Source organism: Fukomys damarensis, unplaced genomic scaffold (assembly GCF_012274545.1).
Source record: "Fukomys damarensis isolate Sample0158 unplaced genomic scaffold, DMR_v1.0_HiC HiC_scaffold_34, whole genome shotgun sequence".
Taxonomy (NCBI): Eukaryota; Metazoa; Chordata; class Mammalia; order Rodentia; family Bathyergidae; genus Fukomys; species Fukomys damarensis.
The window spans coordinates 13,558,179-13,578,396 of NW_022900946.1; the positions used below are offsets into that span (position 1 = coordinate 13,558,179).

A 20,218-nucleotide genomic window follows, 5' to 3' on the forward strand; every position below is an offset into this window, starting at 1 on the left:
CCCCCCCCCCCGCAATATTTCTAATCCCTGCTTAGTTGAATCCACAGATATGGAACCCATAAATACGAAGGGCCAACTATGTGTGAGAAAGAATATGTGCACGCTAAGCATGTGTATTTGTGAGTGTGTATCTGTCATGGCTGCTATCCTCTGTTCCATAAACAAATCTCATGATATATTAGTTCAGAGGGGCTTTTTAAAATTAACTTAAGAGATACCCAAGGCGTTAGTTCTAACAGCCACTTTACAGCATAATTCTCAATTTCCAAATGAAATATTTGGCCTTCATGCCAGCTATGAGAAACTGCTTTACATTAAAAAAAAAAACCCACTCTGAAAATAAATCTTAAGAGAGAGGGCTGAATGATTTAAGTCACTTTGCACATTACAAAATGCTTCTGTAATGATTTTGCAGGCCAAGTTTCAGCTAAATGAGAAATAAGAGGGGAGAACTACATGGGATGCAGGCCGGTGCAAATCAACGAGGCATGCACAGTAAATCAATGAATCAGAAGTGTTCACACAGCCCTCCCAGAGCTTACTTTTAGGTTACTCATGAGAGAGGGCCCCTCCTTGCCCCATGGGCTAGAAATCCTCTCAGCAGCCACAGCAGAATAACCATTGGTGCTGAACTGAAGGCACAGGGTATCGTGAAAAAGGCCATTTATAGTTTTTGGATCGATGGAATGTAGCGCCCTCTCACACGAACACACACACCATGCCTTGGCTGTAACTGTCCTGATAATGAACTGAGGGCCCTCGTTTCTGTGCCTTAACTAGGCAAGCTTCCTCAAAGATTCACAGCCAACCCTGTGAAGCGCAAAACGAAGGAGTGGGGAAGGAGATGAAATGAAGAATTAAGATGTGTTACGTATACGTACTGACTCCCCCGAAGGAATGTAATCAGTATGCAATGCAGTCATGTACCAAAACAATACAAATTCAATAAAAGCAAATAAGAGGATTAAAACAAAGCAGTATAAAATGACTTTGGAATTCGGCGCTGGGTCACTGCCCCTTCCCCAGCAGAACTGCTCCTCCAAAGAACCGGAAAGCGGGTGGAGGAAGGGATGCACTTCAGAGCAAGTGCTACATTTGGGTTCTCTTCTCTAAGCAACTCTGGCAAGTCACTGAGCCTGTTTTCCTCCTCTGCAAAATGGGCAGAAGAGGCCCTGCTAATCTCAGTGTTGCTTCACAATCAAAGGTAGCAGAGGAATGTCAAGGCACTCTGTAACGTGTATGTAACTGCATGCGAAATTCTCAAACGGACATGGAGTGGGAGCTGTCAGTGTGTGCCAGGTGCTTTCTGTCCTCTTGCCTGCTACGGAGGGCTGTCCTTCTCTCCCATGAGGCCCTAGAAGTTCTCCAGAAGTTGAACACTTAGGAAGCTGGAAGTTCCCAGCCAATTCTCCATTACTGCACAAAGTACAACAAATCCTAAGCCACCCACGTCTGCCAGAGGAGCCAAGGAGCTTCTCCAGGTCAGTGCGGCTGACCTGCGGCTGCTCCTGCCCCAAGGGCCCAGGAGACACCCTGCCCGCGCCAGCCACTCACCAGCTATCCTCTGCATCTTCATGCGCCTCGCCTGGATGCGGCCCTTGGCCAGGCGCTGCTTGGCGATGATGCAGCGGATGTGGTCAGAGAAGACAAAGGTGGCCTGCAGGATGGGGAAGGGCTTGGAATGGGGGCTGGATGCAGGTTTGTGGATGGTGATGTTCAGGGCACGGCTGTCGTCCTCCACACCAGTCACCTGCATGTCCTGCACAGGGAAGAGGCAAAGACAAAGTGCTCGTCGGGCTTGGGAGGGGAGCAGATGCCTAGGAGTGTGACATTTGTATGTCATCTAGAACATGTGACAGAGTGAAGGAGCACCGACTAGCCCAGGTCCAGTGGGAGAAGACAGTGTGGGAAGCAGAGAGGTTCAAGAAGAGTCAGTGCTGGTTATGGTGTCTGGTAGCCATTTCCATGAGAACTTGGGGTGCTTAGTAAATAAAGGGGTACATCAACATTTTCAAGGGGCCGTTGATAAGGCAATAGGCAAATTAACAATTCTTACTACTGAGAATCCAGAGACGATGAACCAAAATCCCTATCACCATCTGGGATATCTCAGATACAGTCACTCATCTACGTGCTTCTCTTAAGGATCAGGCATTTTTGGCATCCTTTTGTGTCTTTGAGGAACTTCTGGTTCCTCAAGGAAAACAGTAACCCTGAGAGAGGGACACGGAGGGAAGACATTTTACAAAAGCTTTATGTGAAAGGTAGAGAAGAGACTGACTTGTAGCAAGGCTAATAACCAATCTCAGAATGGATTCTGCAGAGAAAATCTGGCTCCCACAAAGGTTTAAGGTGATACGAGATAAAAGCACTAGATAGGAGATGGATACAAAGGTCAGAGACGCTAAAAGAGGCGGGGAAAATGACGGAGAAGGCTCAGCCAGGAGGACGGTTACAGTTCTCTGGACGGCACGGGTTCTCTGGAAACAATGCCTGCATCAGAACGAGGCCCTAAGGACCAGCGGGGGCATTGGGCATTTACGGCAGGCATGCGGTGAGTAGCAACAACTGAAAAATAGTAGCTACTGGAATACCAAAAAAAAAAAAGAAAAAAGATTTATGTGGCTTTTATTGTCTGATGGAAGATACCTATTAATCCCCTGAGGGAGAAAAACACTTTCCTGACACTAAATTCTAAAGGAAATTAATTGTAAGCCTAGACAAATACGAAGTGTAGGTCTCCTAATGGACAATGTCTTGCACAGAAGTCTTTCTTTAAATGAAAGATCCCCCTGCAGTTGCTTCTCTCACTGTCCCCTGTAAAAGGTATCTTTAAATATGAAGGTCCTAAAAAGGAAGACAGTGGGGAAGAGGCTGCATTAGTATCTGCAAATACATGGATCGTTCTCATGGATAGCAGGATACGGACTGCAGGTCGGCAGCAAGGCAGAGGTGGATCAGCCTGGTAAGATCCAGAACCCAGAACTGCATAGCAAGGAAATGGACTGCAAGTCCCAGGCTAGGATATGCTTGCCCAAAGTTCAGGGACCCGGGCTATGGCAGAGGTGTGAGGTGGAAGGACTTCTTTACCCTCCTTGTTCTTTGTTTCATCCACTACCTGGTTGGAACTTGTCACGCATCATTAAAAAATCCCAAGCTCCAACCTAGTGTTTGGCAATGCGGAGCCTTTCTCTGCTGATGAGGGGGTGAGGAGAAAGGCATTTTCATAAATCATTAGAGTAAGTTGGCAGTGTCTGTTCACACTTAAAAGAGGTGCATCCCAATTTCTTGGTTTATTGCTTAGGGAAATGTTGCCCAAGGTATAAGGAAATAAGAACAACTCTACAGCAGCACCATCTGGAAAGATAAAAAGTTGGGAACAGTCAAACAGGGCTCTGGCCAAACATGCTCTGGTACAGTCAGTCATACAGCAGTTGAGAAGAATACTAGAAGGTCGGCAGGTACTGACAAGGCTGGCTCTCCAAGATATTCTATTGAGTGGGGAAAAAAGAAAAGCAAAGAAAAGCAAAGCTTAACGTAGTGCGATACCACAAAAAATGCACATGCATTCTCAAATATGTCCTTGGTATCCAAGAAGGACTGTTCATGACCTTCCAAGGGAATAAAAATCTGCAGATGTCCAAATCCTTTATATAAAATGCCATAGTATTTGCATATAACCTATGCACATACTATCTTAAACTTTAAATAATCTCTTGATTACTTTATAATACCTTTTATTTTATTGAAGTACTGGAGAGGGAGCCCAGGGAGCACTGAGGTAGATCCCCAGCCCTTTTTTATTTAGATATAGGGTACATATCACCAAGTTACCCAGGCTGGCCTCAACATCCTTCTGCCTCAGCCCCTTGAGTAACTGGGATTACAGGTGTGCACTACCTCGCCCAGCACTTATATCGTCTAATACAACAAAAATGTGATGTAAATATTATTTAGAGTATAATGATAAGGCAGAAAGGCCCACATGTTCAGTTCAGACACAGTTTTACTTAACGTATTTTGATCTACAGTTAGTTGACTCTGCAGAAGTGGAACCTGTAGATATGAAGGGCTGAGCATACACAATTTAAAAAACACTACATGTAGTTACATTTCTATACACATCTGGCAGAGAAACAGATAGGGAAGAATCAGCCTGTTAATAGAGGTGTTTCCTGTCTTTCTCTCTCTCTCTCTCTCTCTCCCTCCCTCCCTCCCTCCCTCTCTCTTTCTCTCTGTGACAGGGTCCTGCTATGTAGTTCAGGCTGGCCCTGAACTCACGATGTGGCCCAGGTAGCCCTGAACTTGCAGCCTTGGAGGTTATTTCTTACAGACAAAAGGAAATGTAAGCATTGAGGATTTTGGTGAAAGCAGACCTTTTTCAGTGTTGGGGGCTGAATCGGGGCCTAACACAGCCTAGACAAACTCTCCACCACTGACGTATACATCCAGCCTACCTCTCTTTCTTGAGACAGGGTCTAAGTTGTCCAGGCCAGCCTCAAACTTGCAATCCTCCTACTGCAACCTTCTGAGTACCTGGGATTACAAGCATGTGCCACCATGCCAAGCTAAGGTTAGACTTTTTTCAGTGGCAATTTATTCATATAGTCCCTGTATTATTAGAAATGGAAGAAGAGGGAGAGGAGGGAAAGAGGATGAAAAAAGAATTAAGATGTGTTACGTGTATGGACCACCTTCCTGTGATGAATGGAATCACTGTGCATTTTTACAAACATGTACCGATACAAAAAAAATTTAAAAAAATAGAAAAGGATTGCAAAGATGAGAAGTTGGTGTCTGTGTGTTTGTAGGGCTGACTGAGAAGAGATTCCAGAGATCTTGGCCATCTTACCTGGAGAAGGCCTGCAAACTTGACCACTCCCCAGCCAAGCCGGGACACGTCGGGCTCCACCAGACTCATCTGGTAAATATCGACAGCCAGGAATCGCTGGACCATGCCACCATCCTTGGTGATCACTGTGCACGCGATCAGGTCACTGTTATCTGGGAAAAGGGAAGAAAAGCAGGATGAGCCCAGTCTGGCTAGCCAGCTTTCACAAGGATTTGATAGCTGCCTCTCATTCTGCTGGGAAACAGAGCTCAGGTGCTGGTGCCTGGGCTTGAAGTGTCACATGGAAATGGGTCTGTGTCCCTTTTCAGCCAGTTTTGCTGGAAAGTTTCTTTAGCTCACTGGCCTCAGATTCCTCGTCTGAAAAATGGGAATGATGCACACTCCCTCAGAGCACTATTTGCTAAGACCAATTTAAAGAACAGGAACTATCAGACCAATGTTTACTGATATAAGGTCTTCAAACTGCAGTTTAAAAATGACTACTAGTTGGGGCTGGGAATACAGCTTAGTAATAGAGTGTTTGCCTAGCACACACAAAGCTCTGGGTTTGATCCCCCGCAGATAAATGACAATAATAATGCCAAAAAACGAAGAGCCAGGAGCCCCAGGGATATTTCAGGTCACATGGGCCAATGGCAGTTTGCAGTTGTGACGGTGTTTGTCTAAATTAAGTAATTAAGTGATGACAGGAAACTCTCTGTAACAGCACCATCAACTCCCACTTCAGCGTTTGACAATTCAGAGCCAAGCTCCACGCCACATGGTGTGTGATCCTGGGCCAGCTACTTGGCTCCTCTGAATCCCAATTTTCCTTCTGCGAAATGGGAAGAATGGCCTGTCTTGCAACATTGGGTGTCATACATGAAAACAGGTATGACAAGCATCTACCATGGGGTCTTGGGCATAGAAGGTCCTCAGCATATGCGAGGTCCCTCTTCTTACTTGAGAGTTAACTCTGAATTTGATGGCTCCTTCAGTACCTGCTCTTGATCACTTTGAAGTCACCTGGGTAACAATCATCAACTCTGGTCTACTTTGAGTTCTCTCCAATGTAACTGTCTATCACAAATGCTTCAGAATGTCCCCAAATAGGGGAACAAACTGAGTATGATTTTTCCCCATGAGATGAAAAATTATTACCCACGTAAAAGATTCTGTTTAACAAACTGTCAGTGGGTTACCTGTGGGAGGGAACTGAGAATTGAGGGTGGGAATATGTACGTGAGAAGTTTTAATGGGAAAACTTTCACTTTTGTTTCATGTACTGTTCTGTTGCTTTGAACTATCGTGAAGTAAGAAAGTATTCAAGACACACTTTTGAAACACACATAAAAAACTCCAACTTAAAAGCCACATTTACATGGGGCTGGGGGTAGGGGTGTAGCTCCATGAGCATTAGCTTAGCATGCATAAGGCCCTAGGCTTGATCTCCAGTACTGCAAAACAAGAGAAAACATATTTACAAATACACATAATGACAATAGGAAACATTATAATTTTAAAAGGAAAAAGATAAAAATTTTAATACCATGAGTTTAATATGTTTAGTGCTCGATATGAAAGTGCTTGCCTACTATGTGTAAGGCCCTGGGTTCGAACCCCAGTAATACCCCCACCCCACCCCCAAAAGCCCTGAAAAGAAATGCAAGTACAGGGCTGGGGATTTAGCTCAGGGGTTCCACCCCCTGCCTGGAAAGCGCAAGGACCCGAGTTCGATCCCCAGTACCAAAAAAAACAAAAAGAAATACAAGTACAGAGCAATGTGCCAAAACATTAACAAAAGTCTTTGTTGAGAAGGATGGGTAGGTGGTGTGTGTTTTTCCCCTTTATAGCTCTACTAAGGTACAATTTATAGACCACAAAATTCACTCAAAGTATATTGTGTATTATGTGACTTTTACTATATTTACGTCTGCACGTTACGGTATTAGGTTGTGAAACACATCCATCACCTGAATGAGATCCGTTTGGAGCACTTTAACCAAACGTGTGGCTTAAATTTATTGAAAGAAGAGGAAGGTAACACAGATAGTATAAACTCTCACTTTGATCACACAGAGCAAACTCGGGCTCAGGTGTTCACGAAGCCCTAGCCTCTTCTCACTTAATCTGACCCAAAGGTGAAAGGAGAACGCCTCTCTTTGCGCTGTCTCGCACAGCTATGACCTGCCTGGGATTTGGGCTTTGTGTGTGTGTTTCCAGATCGCCCTCCTGGATCTTACAGGCCTCGTGCTTCCGTTTCTTCTCTCTAGTACGTGACATCTGGCCAGAGACCCAGAGGTAAACACTGGTGGCACATCCGCCTGTGTGGACTTGTGCTTTCTTACTATCCGTGGACAGGACGTTCCCTCCGTTCTCAACAGTCCAGTTTAGGTGCAAAAAACTTTAGTGTTTTATCCTGAAGTTTTAGTCCTCACTGGATGGCTCTCTCTGGATATCTAGCCTTCTGTGTTACCGAAAAGGAAAGCCATCTTATTCATTCTAAGAGACATTTTCTTTGTGGTAGTTATGGTTTATGCTCTTTACGCAGTAAACATTTTCTCAATGAGAATCTTGTCCTTTTGAAAAACAATACAAACAAAGCCACCTTTTCCTTCCCTACTCTCCCTTTCTTTGCCCTCCCTTTCCTCTCCTCGTCCCCCTTGCCCCACTCCAGCAACAAGCCAGCTTGGCTGCCTCCTGGCCTGAAAGTTTGCAAAAGAACTCTTCTGAGGGTCAGACTGGGAAAGCAGACGCAGTCACGTGGGTTGGCAACACTGGGGTTTGTCAGAGACCGTGGGGTTTGTTGGTAAAAGTGGGGTTTGTTGGCAGATAACCTAACTCCCTCACAAAGCTGAGTTGGCTTAAGAGACTTCAGGGGAAAAAAAGCCCTACCACTTCCACCACAAAGAACAAAAAAGGAAGGACAAAACCCCAAAGCGGAACAGCTCTCAGAAATGTCATTGAGACATCAAAGCCCTGTGAGAACTCAGTGAGACTTCATAAGAAAACTAAGACACGGCGTACCCATGAGCAGGAAGGCGCCCAGGGAGGGACCTCTGCTCTTTGTGAGCTGTGGGGGCAGTTCAGGAGAAACAAAGCGGCATCCACCGACTACACAAGAATGCCGCCCTTCGGGGAAACTGAGGAAATGCTGGGTTTGGATAACTTGTTTGTGGCTATCTCAGCTATCACCATGTGGCCTATAGGCTTTCTTGTCTGGAGCCCTGGGGATGGGCTGGTCATGTCTGGGTGGACATAGTGTCCTGGGTGTGTGTGTGTGGGGGGAATGACCCAGAACAGAGTGGGTGAGTGGAACCCGGTTATGCACGCACTCTAAGGCCTACATGTGCGACCATCACACAAGCATATGTGGACTTTGCTTGAAGTCAGAGAGAGCAACGCAGCACAGAGGTACCTGAGGGACAGGGGCATATGGGAGGGACTCAGCAGCAGGTAGCTCTGTCAGGTGTGGGGCAGTCTCAGGATCCTCCTTGCTTGACTGTCAGGAGTGGTCCACGGCCAGGAGAGGCCAGTGCAGGTGACAGGTGGTACAAGGCCTCCTGGTCATCCATCTATTTTCTAGATCTCAGGGCCCTAGATCTCCTGGCTCTCCCCTAACAACTTTTCTTCTAGGGGTACAGCTTAGGACTCTAACAAGAATACTGAATAAAATTATCAGAAGAAAATGCAGAATACCTACATGATCTAAGTAGCAAAAGGAGTGAATGTAAAGGATTCACAGAGGAGGAGATGAGAATAGCCAATAAACACACAAAGAAAGGCACTCAGCCTTGTGAGAAATCAGGAACCAAATCAAAACAAGATACCATCTTCCACCCACAGGGCTGGCAGAAGTAAAAATGTTCGATAACATCAAGTGTTGCTGAGGATGCAGAGAAACTGGCATTCTCAAAAGCTGCTGGTGGAGAATAAATTAACATAGCCATTTTGAAGGGCAAATTAGCATTATTTATTAAAACTGAAAGTTTCACATCCTATGACCTGGCAACTAGTATGTTCCCAAGAAAAATGCTCAGATGTGTGGGCCAAGAGATGTGCACAGGGATGCTGAGAGTAGCATTTGAGTCTGTAAGGAATCAGATGTTTAGCAAACAGGGGAATCCTAAGAAAATATGTTCAGACTCAGACACCGAAGTGTGTGGCCACGACAAGGAATGAATTAGCTCTCCAGATAGTTCAATGAGGCTAAGTTTCAAGAACATACTGCTGAGTGGAAAAGCAAGCTACAAGGGGAATTTTAATTTACATGCAGGGCTTTGAAATTCCAGAGGGAAAACAGGTATGTTATTTGCATGCTTAAAAAGGAATAAAGAAAAAAAAATGAGTCTTTCTACACCCTGGAAAAAAGGGTCTTAGGTCTTTCTGGGGCTCAGCCGGGAAGGGGAAGAGGCCTGGGCCAAGCTGCTGGCCAGTTGGCGGCCTCTGCCTGATCCCAAAGGCTGTGGACAGTCGCAGAGCCAGATGATGGCAAGAGCCTGAGAGGTCTCCAATGGCATTCTTGGTATGCAGCTGTGTTTCCAACACAGCCAGCCTTGGTGGCTCAAGAGCTGCGATGTCCATCCCAACCTCCATGGGCACCTTCCAACCTCTGCCCTGGCCCTGTGCTCACCAGAGATGAGGCAACCACACTGAGAATGAGGCCGAGCCCCCTTTGACAAGCTCAGGGCCCAGAAGGGAGGCTCGGGCTCCCTTTGGCAGGGCTGGACTGGGGCTGGGAAAGCACCACAGGTCAAGTCTCTGTCCTGGGGAGGAAGCAGACCCTCTGGCAGAGCAAGCAGGATGGCAGACACCTCCACTTTCCCTCACACCTCCCAACAGAACTCGGATCTGATCCAGGGAAACCTGTGTGGCCCTCTCCTCCTGGGCACTGACTTTTGTTTTATTTACTGGCAGGCAGAGAGGATATGCCGCCTAACTTCATTTGAAAATATTCAGTGCATCAATCTCTTTGACTAGATAACACATATGTTCCCAGTTTAAAAGGTATGATTTTTTTTTTACAGTAGACAATAAATCTCTCCCATGTCCCTCTCCCCGAGACAACCACTTTGTGGATCTCTTGTTATCCATTTCCGAGTGTTCCTGCAGCCCTCTCTGCGCTCTCTTTTCTTTCACAGATGCCCCACACCCACTGTGTACAGTGCTTAGCCACTAAGCCAGGTATCCTAGTGACAAGCACAGGGACCGTCTTGGAACTTTTCATAGCTCCATCGTCTCTCACCATGGGGGCACCATTAATAACTGAGTGGCCCTGGGCAGGTCACCACCTTTGCTGAGCCTCAGGTTCCTCACTGACAGTAAGAGTTAAGCTACTGCAGGCCTGCCCAGACTGCTCAGGAAGAGTCCCAGGAGGTTCAAGAAGAGTAGGGGATCAGCCATGCCCAGCACAGCACCCAGCACACGCCACAGACACAGGCTGTGGTGGCTGTCAGAAGTGGCCACGGTATTTTCTCAGCACAAATCAAATGTCTGACTTCCTGGAGCCACGGCTCCAGTCAGAACACTGGACCCAAGGGACACTCACGCTTTTTGAATGCAGGCTCCTGACCAATGAGTCTGCAGAGGGAGACAGGGAATCATGGCTTTTCACTGTTTCTCAGAACTCCTAAGAAGTTATGGAGAAGGCAAGGTACACGGTATCTTGGCTTATCCTCAGGTAGCCCCTGAGCCTTCATCTGTAGGGGACCCCTAGCCCGAGTCTTCTCTCCCACCCTCAAGCCCCAATGACCACCATTCTGGAATTCAACACTCACTCCTTTTGGCTTAAGCTGGCCTCCCATCCACACTGTAAGCCCCAAGGAGGCAGGGCCCTGACTTGTCTCTCTCACGCCGAAGGGGGCCAGGGCATGGCTGGAGCTGAAGACGTATTTGGGGATGGGATGGGAGGAAGCTCAAGTCTTTGGTGGTCCCATTTTTGAGGCCACAGGCTTCTCAACCGGCTGTTCTTTCCAGCCCCTGGGATGCCTCGACCTCCTCCCAGCTCCCTCCCTCTGCCAGGCTGCAGCTCATTACTGAGCAATCAAGGGGACTGATTGACTTTGCTGTATTTAAATGATCCCTTCCTAATAAAATATGAATGCCAATACCGTAATTTAATTCTCCAGGTTGGTGGCTCCAACTACATTTAGAATCAAGGAAGTCTTTATACTTAACAGCAGGATCTGGAGGCAAGCTGAGTGCCAGGGCTTTGAAATCTGATACTGTAGGTTTTAGGCCTTAGCTGGAGTCCAGATCAGCAATTTAGTAAACATTCCCCAGCCTTTCAGGCAGGTGTTGCTAATCAGAGGTCAGGTGGGGCCTAGAACCGGGAAAAGGAGTCCAAGGTGGGCGGCTGGCACTTGAATTTCCCAGGTGACAGCAGACCAGCAAGGCCTGTGACTGTTTTCAAGGGATATGAGTAGAGTCCTGGACCCTCTATGCATCCACCCAGCCACAGTTTCCATCCCTGCCTCTGCACACAGCTGGGAGAAACTGCAGGGGCCCAGCCCGTGAGGATCACTGGCTTTTGATGGAGTGGAGGCTGTGATGCTTGTCCAGGCTTTGGTTCTTTAAAACTACACACTGAAAGATGGTCAGGGCTGCCTTTCTGGAGTGGCGGCCTCCGCTTCCAGTAGTTCTATCAGTGTCACAGCCACCCTTTATTGACTGCTTAGGTACAGCAGACCTCGAGACCTGTGGTTCCGAAAACACAGACTGCAGAGGTCACAGGCTGACAAACGATGTGGCTGGGGGTGGGGCAGCGTCAGAGGCACAGATGACCTTCACACCATCCCAAGGAAGCTGATGGAACCTGGGCTCTAGTGCCCTGGAGGAGGCCAGCGAGCCGCCCCTTGCTTCCTTCAGACAAGGGGCACGCCCACTGGGCCGCTGCATGGTGGGGGTGCTGGTTGGTCTTGGCAGAGGACAATCAAATGACATCAACTTTCAACAGGCAGGCCTTGGGGCTGAGGGCCTGGAGCCTCCTGTGTTCTACTGGGCTGCCTTGGACAAGGTCTCCTCTTCCCCCGGGGACTTGGTGGCCCCTTCCCGTGGGGTCCCAGGTCCTCCTGCAATTGGAAAATGCTGCTTCTTTTCCACCCTTGGGTTTTTCTTCCCACATGCAGAACAGTTGGACCTTGGGTGTCTTTTTTTCCCCTCCAGATTCTGGGATACATGTAAGCAAGACAAGCTGAAGCTCTGCCCTCTGGGAGCCTGCAGACTGCAGACTAACAGCAGCCCTCTGGAACACTGACACTCTGGGGACAAGCCCTAGTGGTTCAGAGACAGAACTTTGTAGCACCAAGTAATGCACTGACAGTAATTAGAAAGCCAGCATCACATGGCCCCTGGTGACAGAATGCAGTCGGGGAGAGGCTTTACCCACCCAGGGATGGAGGGGCCGGACTCATGAAGGGACAGAGCAGAGAGGCCAGCACAGGAGGTATGCGAAGGTCAGTCAGAAAGCCAGTGGGAGCGTGCGTGCCAAAATCTACTACAGAATGAAAAGGACAGCCACGCTGGCATGTAATAGAGTCGCTCACATCACATTTTCTTAGAAGTTAACACAAGCGCTTCTTAAAAGAAACGTGTGTTGATTCAAATGCCATCCAACAGAACTGGGATGACAAGGAGTGGGCCCTGGTCAGTTCTACACCACCAAAGGAGAACAGTCTTGTGGGAACGATATTCAGACCTTTCTGAGCCTCAGTGGACTCCCGACTGTTTTCACTGAGGGTGTGAACCTGCACACTCAATTAGCTAGCTGCATCCCTGACAGTCAAATCAATCCTTTGAAGAAAATTAAGTAACCATTTCTCCATCAACTCAGCAACAGCTTATGGGTTATTTGCTGCAAGCAGCAATCAATTACTTTGTCTTCTTTGAAGCTCCCTTAAGCATTCCTTCCCAGCATGGCAAGAGAGCAGGTGTGGTGTGCGATCTTTCCTGGATAGACAGTGGCTCTGTCACATTTCTGCCACCAGGCCCATGAGCCAGGCCCCTCTAGGAATAAAGGGAACACCACATTGGTATTTGCTCTTGGCTTTGCAAAGGACAGTAGTCATTAGGTATGCAGAGCGTACGGTGCTGATCCCATTACCCAGGTGAATTGACCTAAATCCTAAAACCCAAATTTTAAAATCTCAGCTGTGATGAGGCTACAGCAATCTCACTGCCAACCCGGGGCTTGGGCCTCCTCTCCACCTACCTCTATCCTCAGTACCAGGAATAACCGGCTGAAACACTGTTGAGAGAACCTGTGCTGCCGAACCCAGCCGAGCCTACTCCCCACCCAGGAGCACAGCCCTAGACGGAGCGGGGTGTGCAGAGGACAATCAGGAGCCCGGCCTTGGCCTGCAGGTGGGCTGAAGCTCCACCACTTTTAGCCGAGTTGACTCTGGGTACATGACTTCATTTCAGATGCCCAACTGTAGGCGCCAGGGATAATAACATGAGTTTAGAGTTCTCCATGACAAGCATGCTGGAGCATTTAGAAAGATGAGTAATAGGGTCTACAGTTTACTCTGTAATGCATTAAAACAAAACAAAACAAAACAAAAAACAGGGCCGGGCATTTAGCTCAGTGGTTCCCCTGCCTGCCTCACAAGGGCAAGGACCGGAGTTCGATCCCCAGTTCAAACAAACAAACCAGGATGGACTGATGGCACGGACACAGGAATAGATGCGGATAAACAAGCATGGTACAAAGTTAGTGGTAGAATGCAGGTGGTGGGCATGTGAGTATTCACTGCTATACAATTCTTTCAGTCTGGTTGTACACTTCAAAGATTTCAAATAACACACTGGGAGAAATGAACTGCTAGGGTTGTAGTGAAGTTCAGACAGGTCACAGCAGTACGTTTAACTCAAGGTGGTTGGTCAGTAATACCATGGTACCTGGCCCATAATGACTGCTACTTTTCCGACTTCTCTTTAATCACTTTGACTAATGACTACAAGATTCCTTTGCTGTGAAAATCCATTTGGTTTCCAAGTTTGAGGAGAAAGAATTTGAATGGGAAGTTTGGACCTGAGCAAGTATCATCTCTTATCCAAGTCAAAAGACTGAATGTTTCGGGATTCCATGGCCACCAAGGACACTAAATCAATGCTCGCTGTGCAGCACTGTCAGGCAAACCTGCCAATTGTTCATTCAGCATTTCCTGTGTGATGGGTGACTATTAAGTGGCTCAGGAGCAATAGCTCAGTGGAGGCACTGATGGGTGCCACGCTCAGACCGGGAGCCTGAGGCTGAGGAGGCCAGGCAGCTCGTTCCAGGTGCTTACAGCTGGGCTTGTGCAGGTCCTGGCTCAGCTCTACCTGCCCCCATAAGTGGGGGTTTCCACAGCTACTTCCTTTCTCTTAGGTTGAAATGCACATGCCATGGCTAGTAAAAGATGCGACTGGCTTTTACAAAACCACCACAAAAATTGGTCAAATGCCTTCACTTTCCCTTCCTTGGAAAACTCCCAGAGGCTCTTCGTGGGAGAAGAGAGTGAGAATTTTCCCTGTCTGTTCCCACATACCCAGAACAAGTGTAGGGCAGATCCCCCTGCGGCTCCAGTCTATCCAGAGCTGGGTGGCTTGCAAAAGCTCTATTCACTGTTCCCCTTATTCACACTGCACAAAGTTCACAGATGCATAACTCCGTGACAATGTAATTACCAGAAACAGGATCCCAATGAGCAGCGATTCCAAGTAGAGCATGGCATATCCCCTTATCAGGGGACATGCAGCCTGCCACTAGGGGCACAGATCTCATCTTCTAATGCAGTGGTGACCACACTTATCTCTATACTTGCTCTCCCCAGAATGCCACATTTGCATAGTACATTGCATAATTTCCTCTCTGAAATGGCCCTGTTTAGCATGAGTAAATAAAGTTACCTAACTCTGTGAGGCAGTGAATGGAATACACGAGATTTCCAAGAAAAGATTTGAATACCTAAGCACAAGCACTTCTGTCACGTCAGACAGGCTAACAGAAAACCAGCTTTAGTGCTTCTCCCTTCCTTCTGGTCCTCAGTGGCCAGCCAGGGATGACAAAGACAACTTGGCCTTCAGGAGTCACCCCCTGGATTCCCTTTTGTTTTGTTTGTTTTAGGGATCGAACTCAGGTCCTTGCGCTTGCAAGGCAGGTGGCGGAACCACTGAGCTAAATCCCTGGTCCTCACCTCCTCGATTTCTTTGCCTGGGGATCCTCTGCAGGATGTGGTCACAGTATCCCTACCCTGTATTTACCTGGTGTCTAAGTGTCAGGCCCTGTGCTACAGGGATAAAGGAAGCATGTACATTTCTGTATTGGGTGACCTTTCTGAGCATCAGTTTCCCCAACTGACAAACAGAGGCACCACTGAATCTACAGAACATGGCCAGGGACAAAGAACTGAGGTGCAGAAAGGATCTGCGAGTTTTCTGTGTGTGCTGCATGGGCACATCTCCCTCTTCTCCCTCTGGAGAGAAGATTCTTGGAGATAGGGCCACATCTTCTCTTTCCCTTAAATTTCTTCTTTATGGTGCTTCAAAACAAAAGTGCCCAAGAGAATGGGGTAACAATCATAGCACTTCCCCAGAGGGTTGCTATGGAGACCCAAGGATATATGTAAAGCACTAGAACTGTTCCCCACGAAGAGATGCTCTCACAACTCAGCAGGAGCAAGCAGGCTTTGGGGAGGGCCACTGTGAGCTGACAGTGGAGGAGAGGGTCCTGAGTTGGGAGCCCAGCTGGGCCCACTTGTAGGCTATTGGTCTTCACCCAGATACTGACCTTTCTGTGTGGGCCTCAGTTTCCTTGTCTCTTAAATTAAGAGGTTGAGATTAAACCATATACCCCTTTCCTGATGGGAAAGAACATCTAAATTTCATATCAGGGGACACATTTATGGCCGTTTGGCAGAAATTAGTTCTTACTGGCACAGAAGTCTGACTTTAAATTAGCTTGTGGGAATTCGGTATACTTCAAACATTAACAGTAAAATATGGGAGACCTCTGGTAGAGACAAGCCATACCTTTGGACTTAAACATATGCTGCAGAATTCACACACCAAATTTTTTGCTCCATGTTTTCAATTTCTAATGTACAAACTGATCACCAGTAAACTTTTAGCACTGGGGCAAGATGTGCCAAAAAGCATGTGATTTACAATGATACGGTTAATATGAAAGTGTATCTTATCAGCAAGTCTCTACATAATAACTACACCCTGATGACGTTCTTTAAGTTATTAAATTATGTTTCAAACATGAGTAATATTGAGAGGTACGACTACTTTTCCCTCTTTTAAAAGTGAACCTGGGGGCTGGGGATTTGGGTCAGTGGTTCTGTTGCCTACCTCGTAAGTGCAAGGGCCTGAGTTCAATCTCCGGCACCAAAAAAAAAGAAAATGAAAAGAAAAAAGGGGGAAAAAAAAGTGAACTTGTTTAAGAGGTAGAACACTTTACCTAGCATGTACTAGGTCCTGGGAACCAGCCCCATCCGGACCACTGGAAAAACAACAGAGGGAGGAGGAGCAGGACACGGAGTAGGAAAAGAAAAGAAAAGAGATCATGTACATGAACTGCTCTATTAAATTCACAGAGATCAAAATAAAGGAACTCCATTCATTCATTCATTTACTTATTCATTTGGTCATTCAAAAAACCTTTATCTTCTAGAATGTTGGTTCCATGAGGGCAAGGATTTCTGTCATTTTGTTCACTGCTCAAGCCAGGCACGCAGTAGGTACTCGCTAAACACACGTAGAGAGAAGGAACGGCTACACTGGGTAAGCTGTTGGTGAGGCAGAAACAAAAGGCTCAGTTACTGCTCTCAAGGAGCTCACAGCCCCCTGGAGAGAAAACAGGGACTGAGACGTGGAATGCGACAGGTGTGACGGTGAAGGACCTACAGGGGCTGAGGCTTTTGGGGCAGGGGTGTGTATGTGGGTCCTTCAGAGACTGAAAAGATGCACTGAAGCCAGAGACTCGAGAAGAGGCAGGTTTGGGAGACTCTCGTTCTTCAGAGGGCTGAAGCGTGTGAAACGCGACAATGAGGGCTGTCATGGGGTAGGCCAGAGCCGGGGGGGCCACGTGGTGGAGTGTAATCAGATGCCCAGGACCTGGGGGCAACAGGAGATTTTCATGGCAACTAAAGTCATTTGCCTCATGATTATTCCCTGAAATTTCATTCAGGCCTCTCAATGAGAAGTTTATGATTAAGGCACAGCCTGGAACTAATATATGAACAAAGGCTTTACTACAGGTATAAAAAAATTAGCAAAATTTCCCATTCATTCCTATTGCTTCATCAAATATCTACGGTGTATCTGCTAGGGGCCAAGCACAGTTCCGCATCCTATGGACGCACAGGTCAAAATGGGTGCCCCACCCTCACGCAGCCAGTGTGCTGGGTGCAGACAGACCATACACTAGTAACTGGAATAAACCTATAGTACTAACCCTGCCAGCAGAGAGGGGAGGCAGTACTTAAGCTGCTCAAAGACTCTTCCAAAGTTCACTTGCAAATCCTGCAAATGGACTGTTTTTGAAAGTTCAGTCTATCTGCAAATCCTATCCTAATTTAAACAAGTCACAATACATCGGGCAGCAAATAAGCCTTTCGCACTGTGCTAAGCACTCAAAACCATGCAGTGCAGGAAGTGCTATTACGTGCACCTTGCAGATGAGAAAACTAAGACTGAGACAGGACCCAGAACTAGCCCAAGGCTAATACCGTATCCTGCTAATACTATGCTCTTCAGAGGGTCAATTCCCGAGAGCCCAGCAAGAAATGCCCTAGTGAGTCAGGTCCAGGGTCCTCCATACACACTTTAAACCAGACACCAATCCTGTAAAAAGGCTCCGTGAGTCACACTAAGTCAGATAAATGTGGACCAGGCAGGGAAATGATGCTTGGCCCCCTGCACTAAAAGATCAACTGCTTCCACAGCAAGGATCAGGGTGACTTCGTTTTGGTGGCCAGAGAAATCCACCAACAGCTGCGTGGTGGCACATGCCTGTGATTTACATTCACTTATTGTGGAAAGCTTACTACTTCCACACTCAGGAAGCTGAGGCAGGAAGACTGTTTTAAGTTCACAGTCAGCGTGAACTACATTGTGAGACCCCGTCACAAACAAACAAGCAAACAAATGAAATCCACTAACAGGGAGAGAAAGGAAAAGGTTATAGAAAGACAGGAGACTGGGCAATAATCTCAGAGGGATTATAACAGGTGGCAATAACTTGCTGGGCCCCCTGAGATCTGCATCCTCGCCACGGCTGACCCTGAGATCCCATTCTCCCTGAGCTTGATGTACAAGGGCAGGTTCAGAGCTGGGATGGCACACATTCAGATTTGCTGGGTGGGAGGAAAGAAGAGAAGAGAGCTGGTAAGGTTTGCCACAGCAAGCAGGTGTACGTTATGGGCAGACCTGCAGCAGTCGACTCCTGGCAGGGATGCTGCCGGTGCAGGTGCAGAGCCTGCCACCCTGAGAATCACCAGCCCGCTGCTTCTGCTTTCTGCTGTGCAGGCTGAGCGCTTCAACACAGCGCAGCTCTGGGCCTCTGTCTTCCCTCCACATTTGAGCACCAGGGCAGTGAGGACAGAATAAGCAGAGGGCCAGTGAGCAGCAAGCATCACTGCTGTTGTCTCCACCCTGGCTCCACCCATTCCTCCCTACAACTGAGCAGGGGGGATGCTGTCCTGCCTCTAATCCGCAGGGGGACTCGGGCTCAGCGGGGCTGAGTGCGTGGTTAGCGCACACCTGTAACTTTAGCACTCTGGGAGGCTGAGGCAGCAGGCAACTTAGTGACTTAGGAAAACCGTGTCTCTGAATAAAAATAAAGGGCTGAGGACGTAGCTGAATGTGAAGGTCCTGGGTGCAATCCATAATACTGAAAAACAACAACAACAAAAAATCAAAAACAAAAACCATAGTCCAGTAACTGAGGAACTAGGATTCTAAAGACCCCTCCCCCCATATCTGGGCTATTCCTTTTTGACTTCATCTGCCGGCAGTACTGCCCAACAAGATTTCTGCATTGATAGAAATGTCCCATATTTATGCTGTTTAAGTTTGGGGGCTATCGGCATATGTGGCTATTTAAATTTTAATTAATTTAAATTAAATTAAAAATTCTTTCCCACTGTTGTGCTAGTTGCACATGACTGCCGAGCATTTGAGATGTGCATAATACAACTGAGGATCAGAAGTTTCCATTTTATTTTCATTAATTTAAATTAGGTAGGCATGGGGACTGCATAATTCTTTGAGAAGAACGACCCAAGAGTGACCCTACACAGAGGAGATCTGACAGAAAGAAGAGACCCCTGACTGCTGCACGGGACCCTACAGACTGGCCCGACTCACTTCTGGCTACAAGCTCTAGGTGAGGAGGACCTGTCGTCAGCCCGCCCAGGGCTTGGGAGCTCACACAACCTGGAAGGTGTGGGGATCTCGGCCACATGCAGTCTTGGCTCTCTCAGCACGGGAGCTTCATCTCCTGTGTGTCACCTTAGCCACCTCTCTGCAGAGCCCACGGAAAGCACATTCCCACACAATTCTGTCCTGTGTCAAGATCAAGCAGGTACAATAAATGGGACTGACAAAGATGGGAGTACTGGGAATAAGGAGGCCAACGTATACGGCACCACCAGCCTTACTGAGTGGGGCTTCTTCAGGGGACATGTGTCTTGTCCTCTACTCCAGCCCTAAGGATTTATAGGGTCTGGTGGCTCACTCCCCAGGGATCTCTCCTACATAGGACTGGGACAATGCAGGAGTGGAAAGGGTTGTTGAATGAACGAGTTGGAAAGTGACTCTGGCACCCCCATCACTAGAGCGGGAAGGCGCAGAGAAGCTGAAAAGGCTGATGCCTGAGTACGTTAACTAAGGTGTTTGGGTGAAGGCTCCTGGCATCCTGGGGTGCCCGGCCACAGTGCAAAATATGTCTATCAGGACTCCAGCCTCCCTGGGCTATTTAGGGGTAAGGCCTTGGAGAGTCTATGGGGGCCCTAAATACTGTTACAGGTAAGTCACCTTTTAGCTCAGCTCTCTGAGCCTGTGGTGAAGAAGCTGGGTCTCCTTACTGAGAAGGCTGACAGTTCTTCAAGGAGGAAGGGACTCAGCAGTGATGCCTGTGTCCTACCAGATGGCAATTTATAAGAGGGTGACCACCATTTGGCACAGACACAGCTCGCCAGCTTGCAGGCTCACATGCCCCTTCTGCACACATGGCTGAGCAGGATGTGGACTGTGTCTCTCCGTTTCTCCCCCGAATCAGCTCTTTCTGGTGAGGGTGGGCTCTGAGCATCCATTCTGTTTGCTGCCGCGCTACAGCACCTTGTGGCAGAGGCTCAGTCCAGCTGGGGATCTCATGGCCCCCAAGCTTTGTTGTAAGTGGAA

At 47.7% G+C, this 20,218-nt stretch overlaps 1 protein-coding gene across 1 annotated transcript in view; it reads right to left on the reverse strand.

Annotated features, from left to right (window-relative positions):
- The window catches only part of Clec16a (C-type lectin domain containing 16A), a 213,138-nt gene that overhangs the window by 47,101 nt on the left and 145,819 nt on the right, over positions 1–20,218 (reverse strand). The window contains exons 20-21 of the mRNA XM_010610069.2: positions 4,853–5,004; positions 1,555–1,759 (exon numbers count right to left, since the gene is read on the reverse strand). Of these exons, the coding sequence (XP_010608371.1) occupies positions 1,555–1,759; positions 4,853–5,004 (357 nt within the window). The remainder of the gene's footprint in view (positions 1–1,554; positions 1,760–4,852; positions 5,005–20,218) is intronic.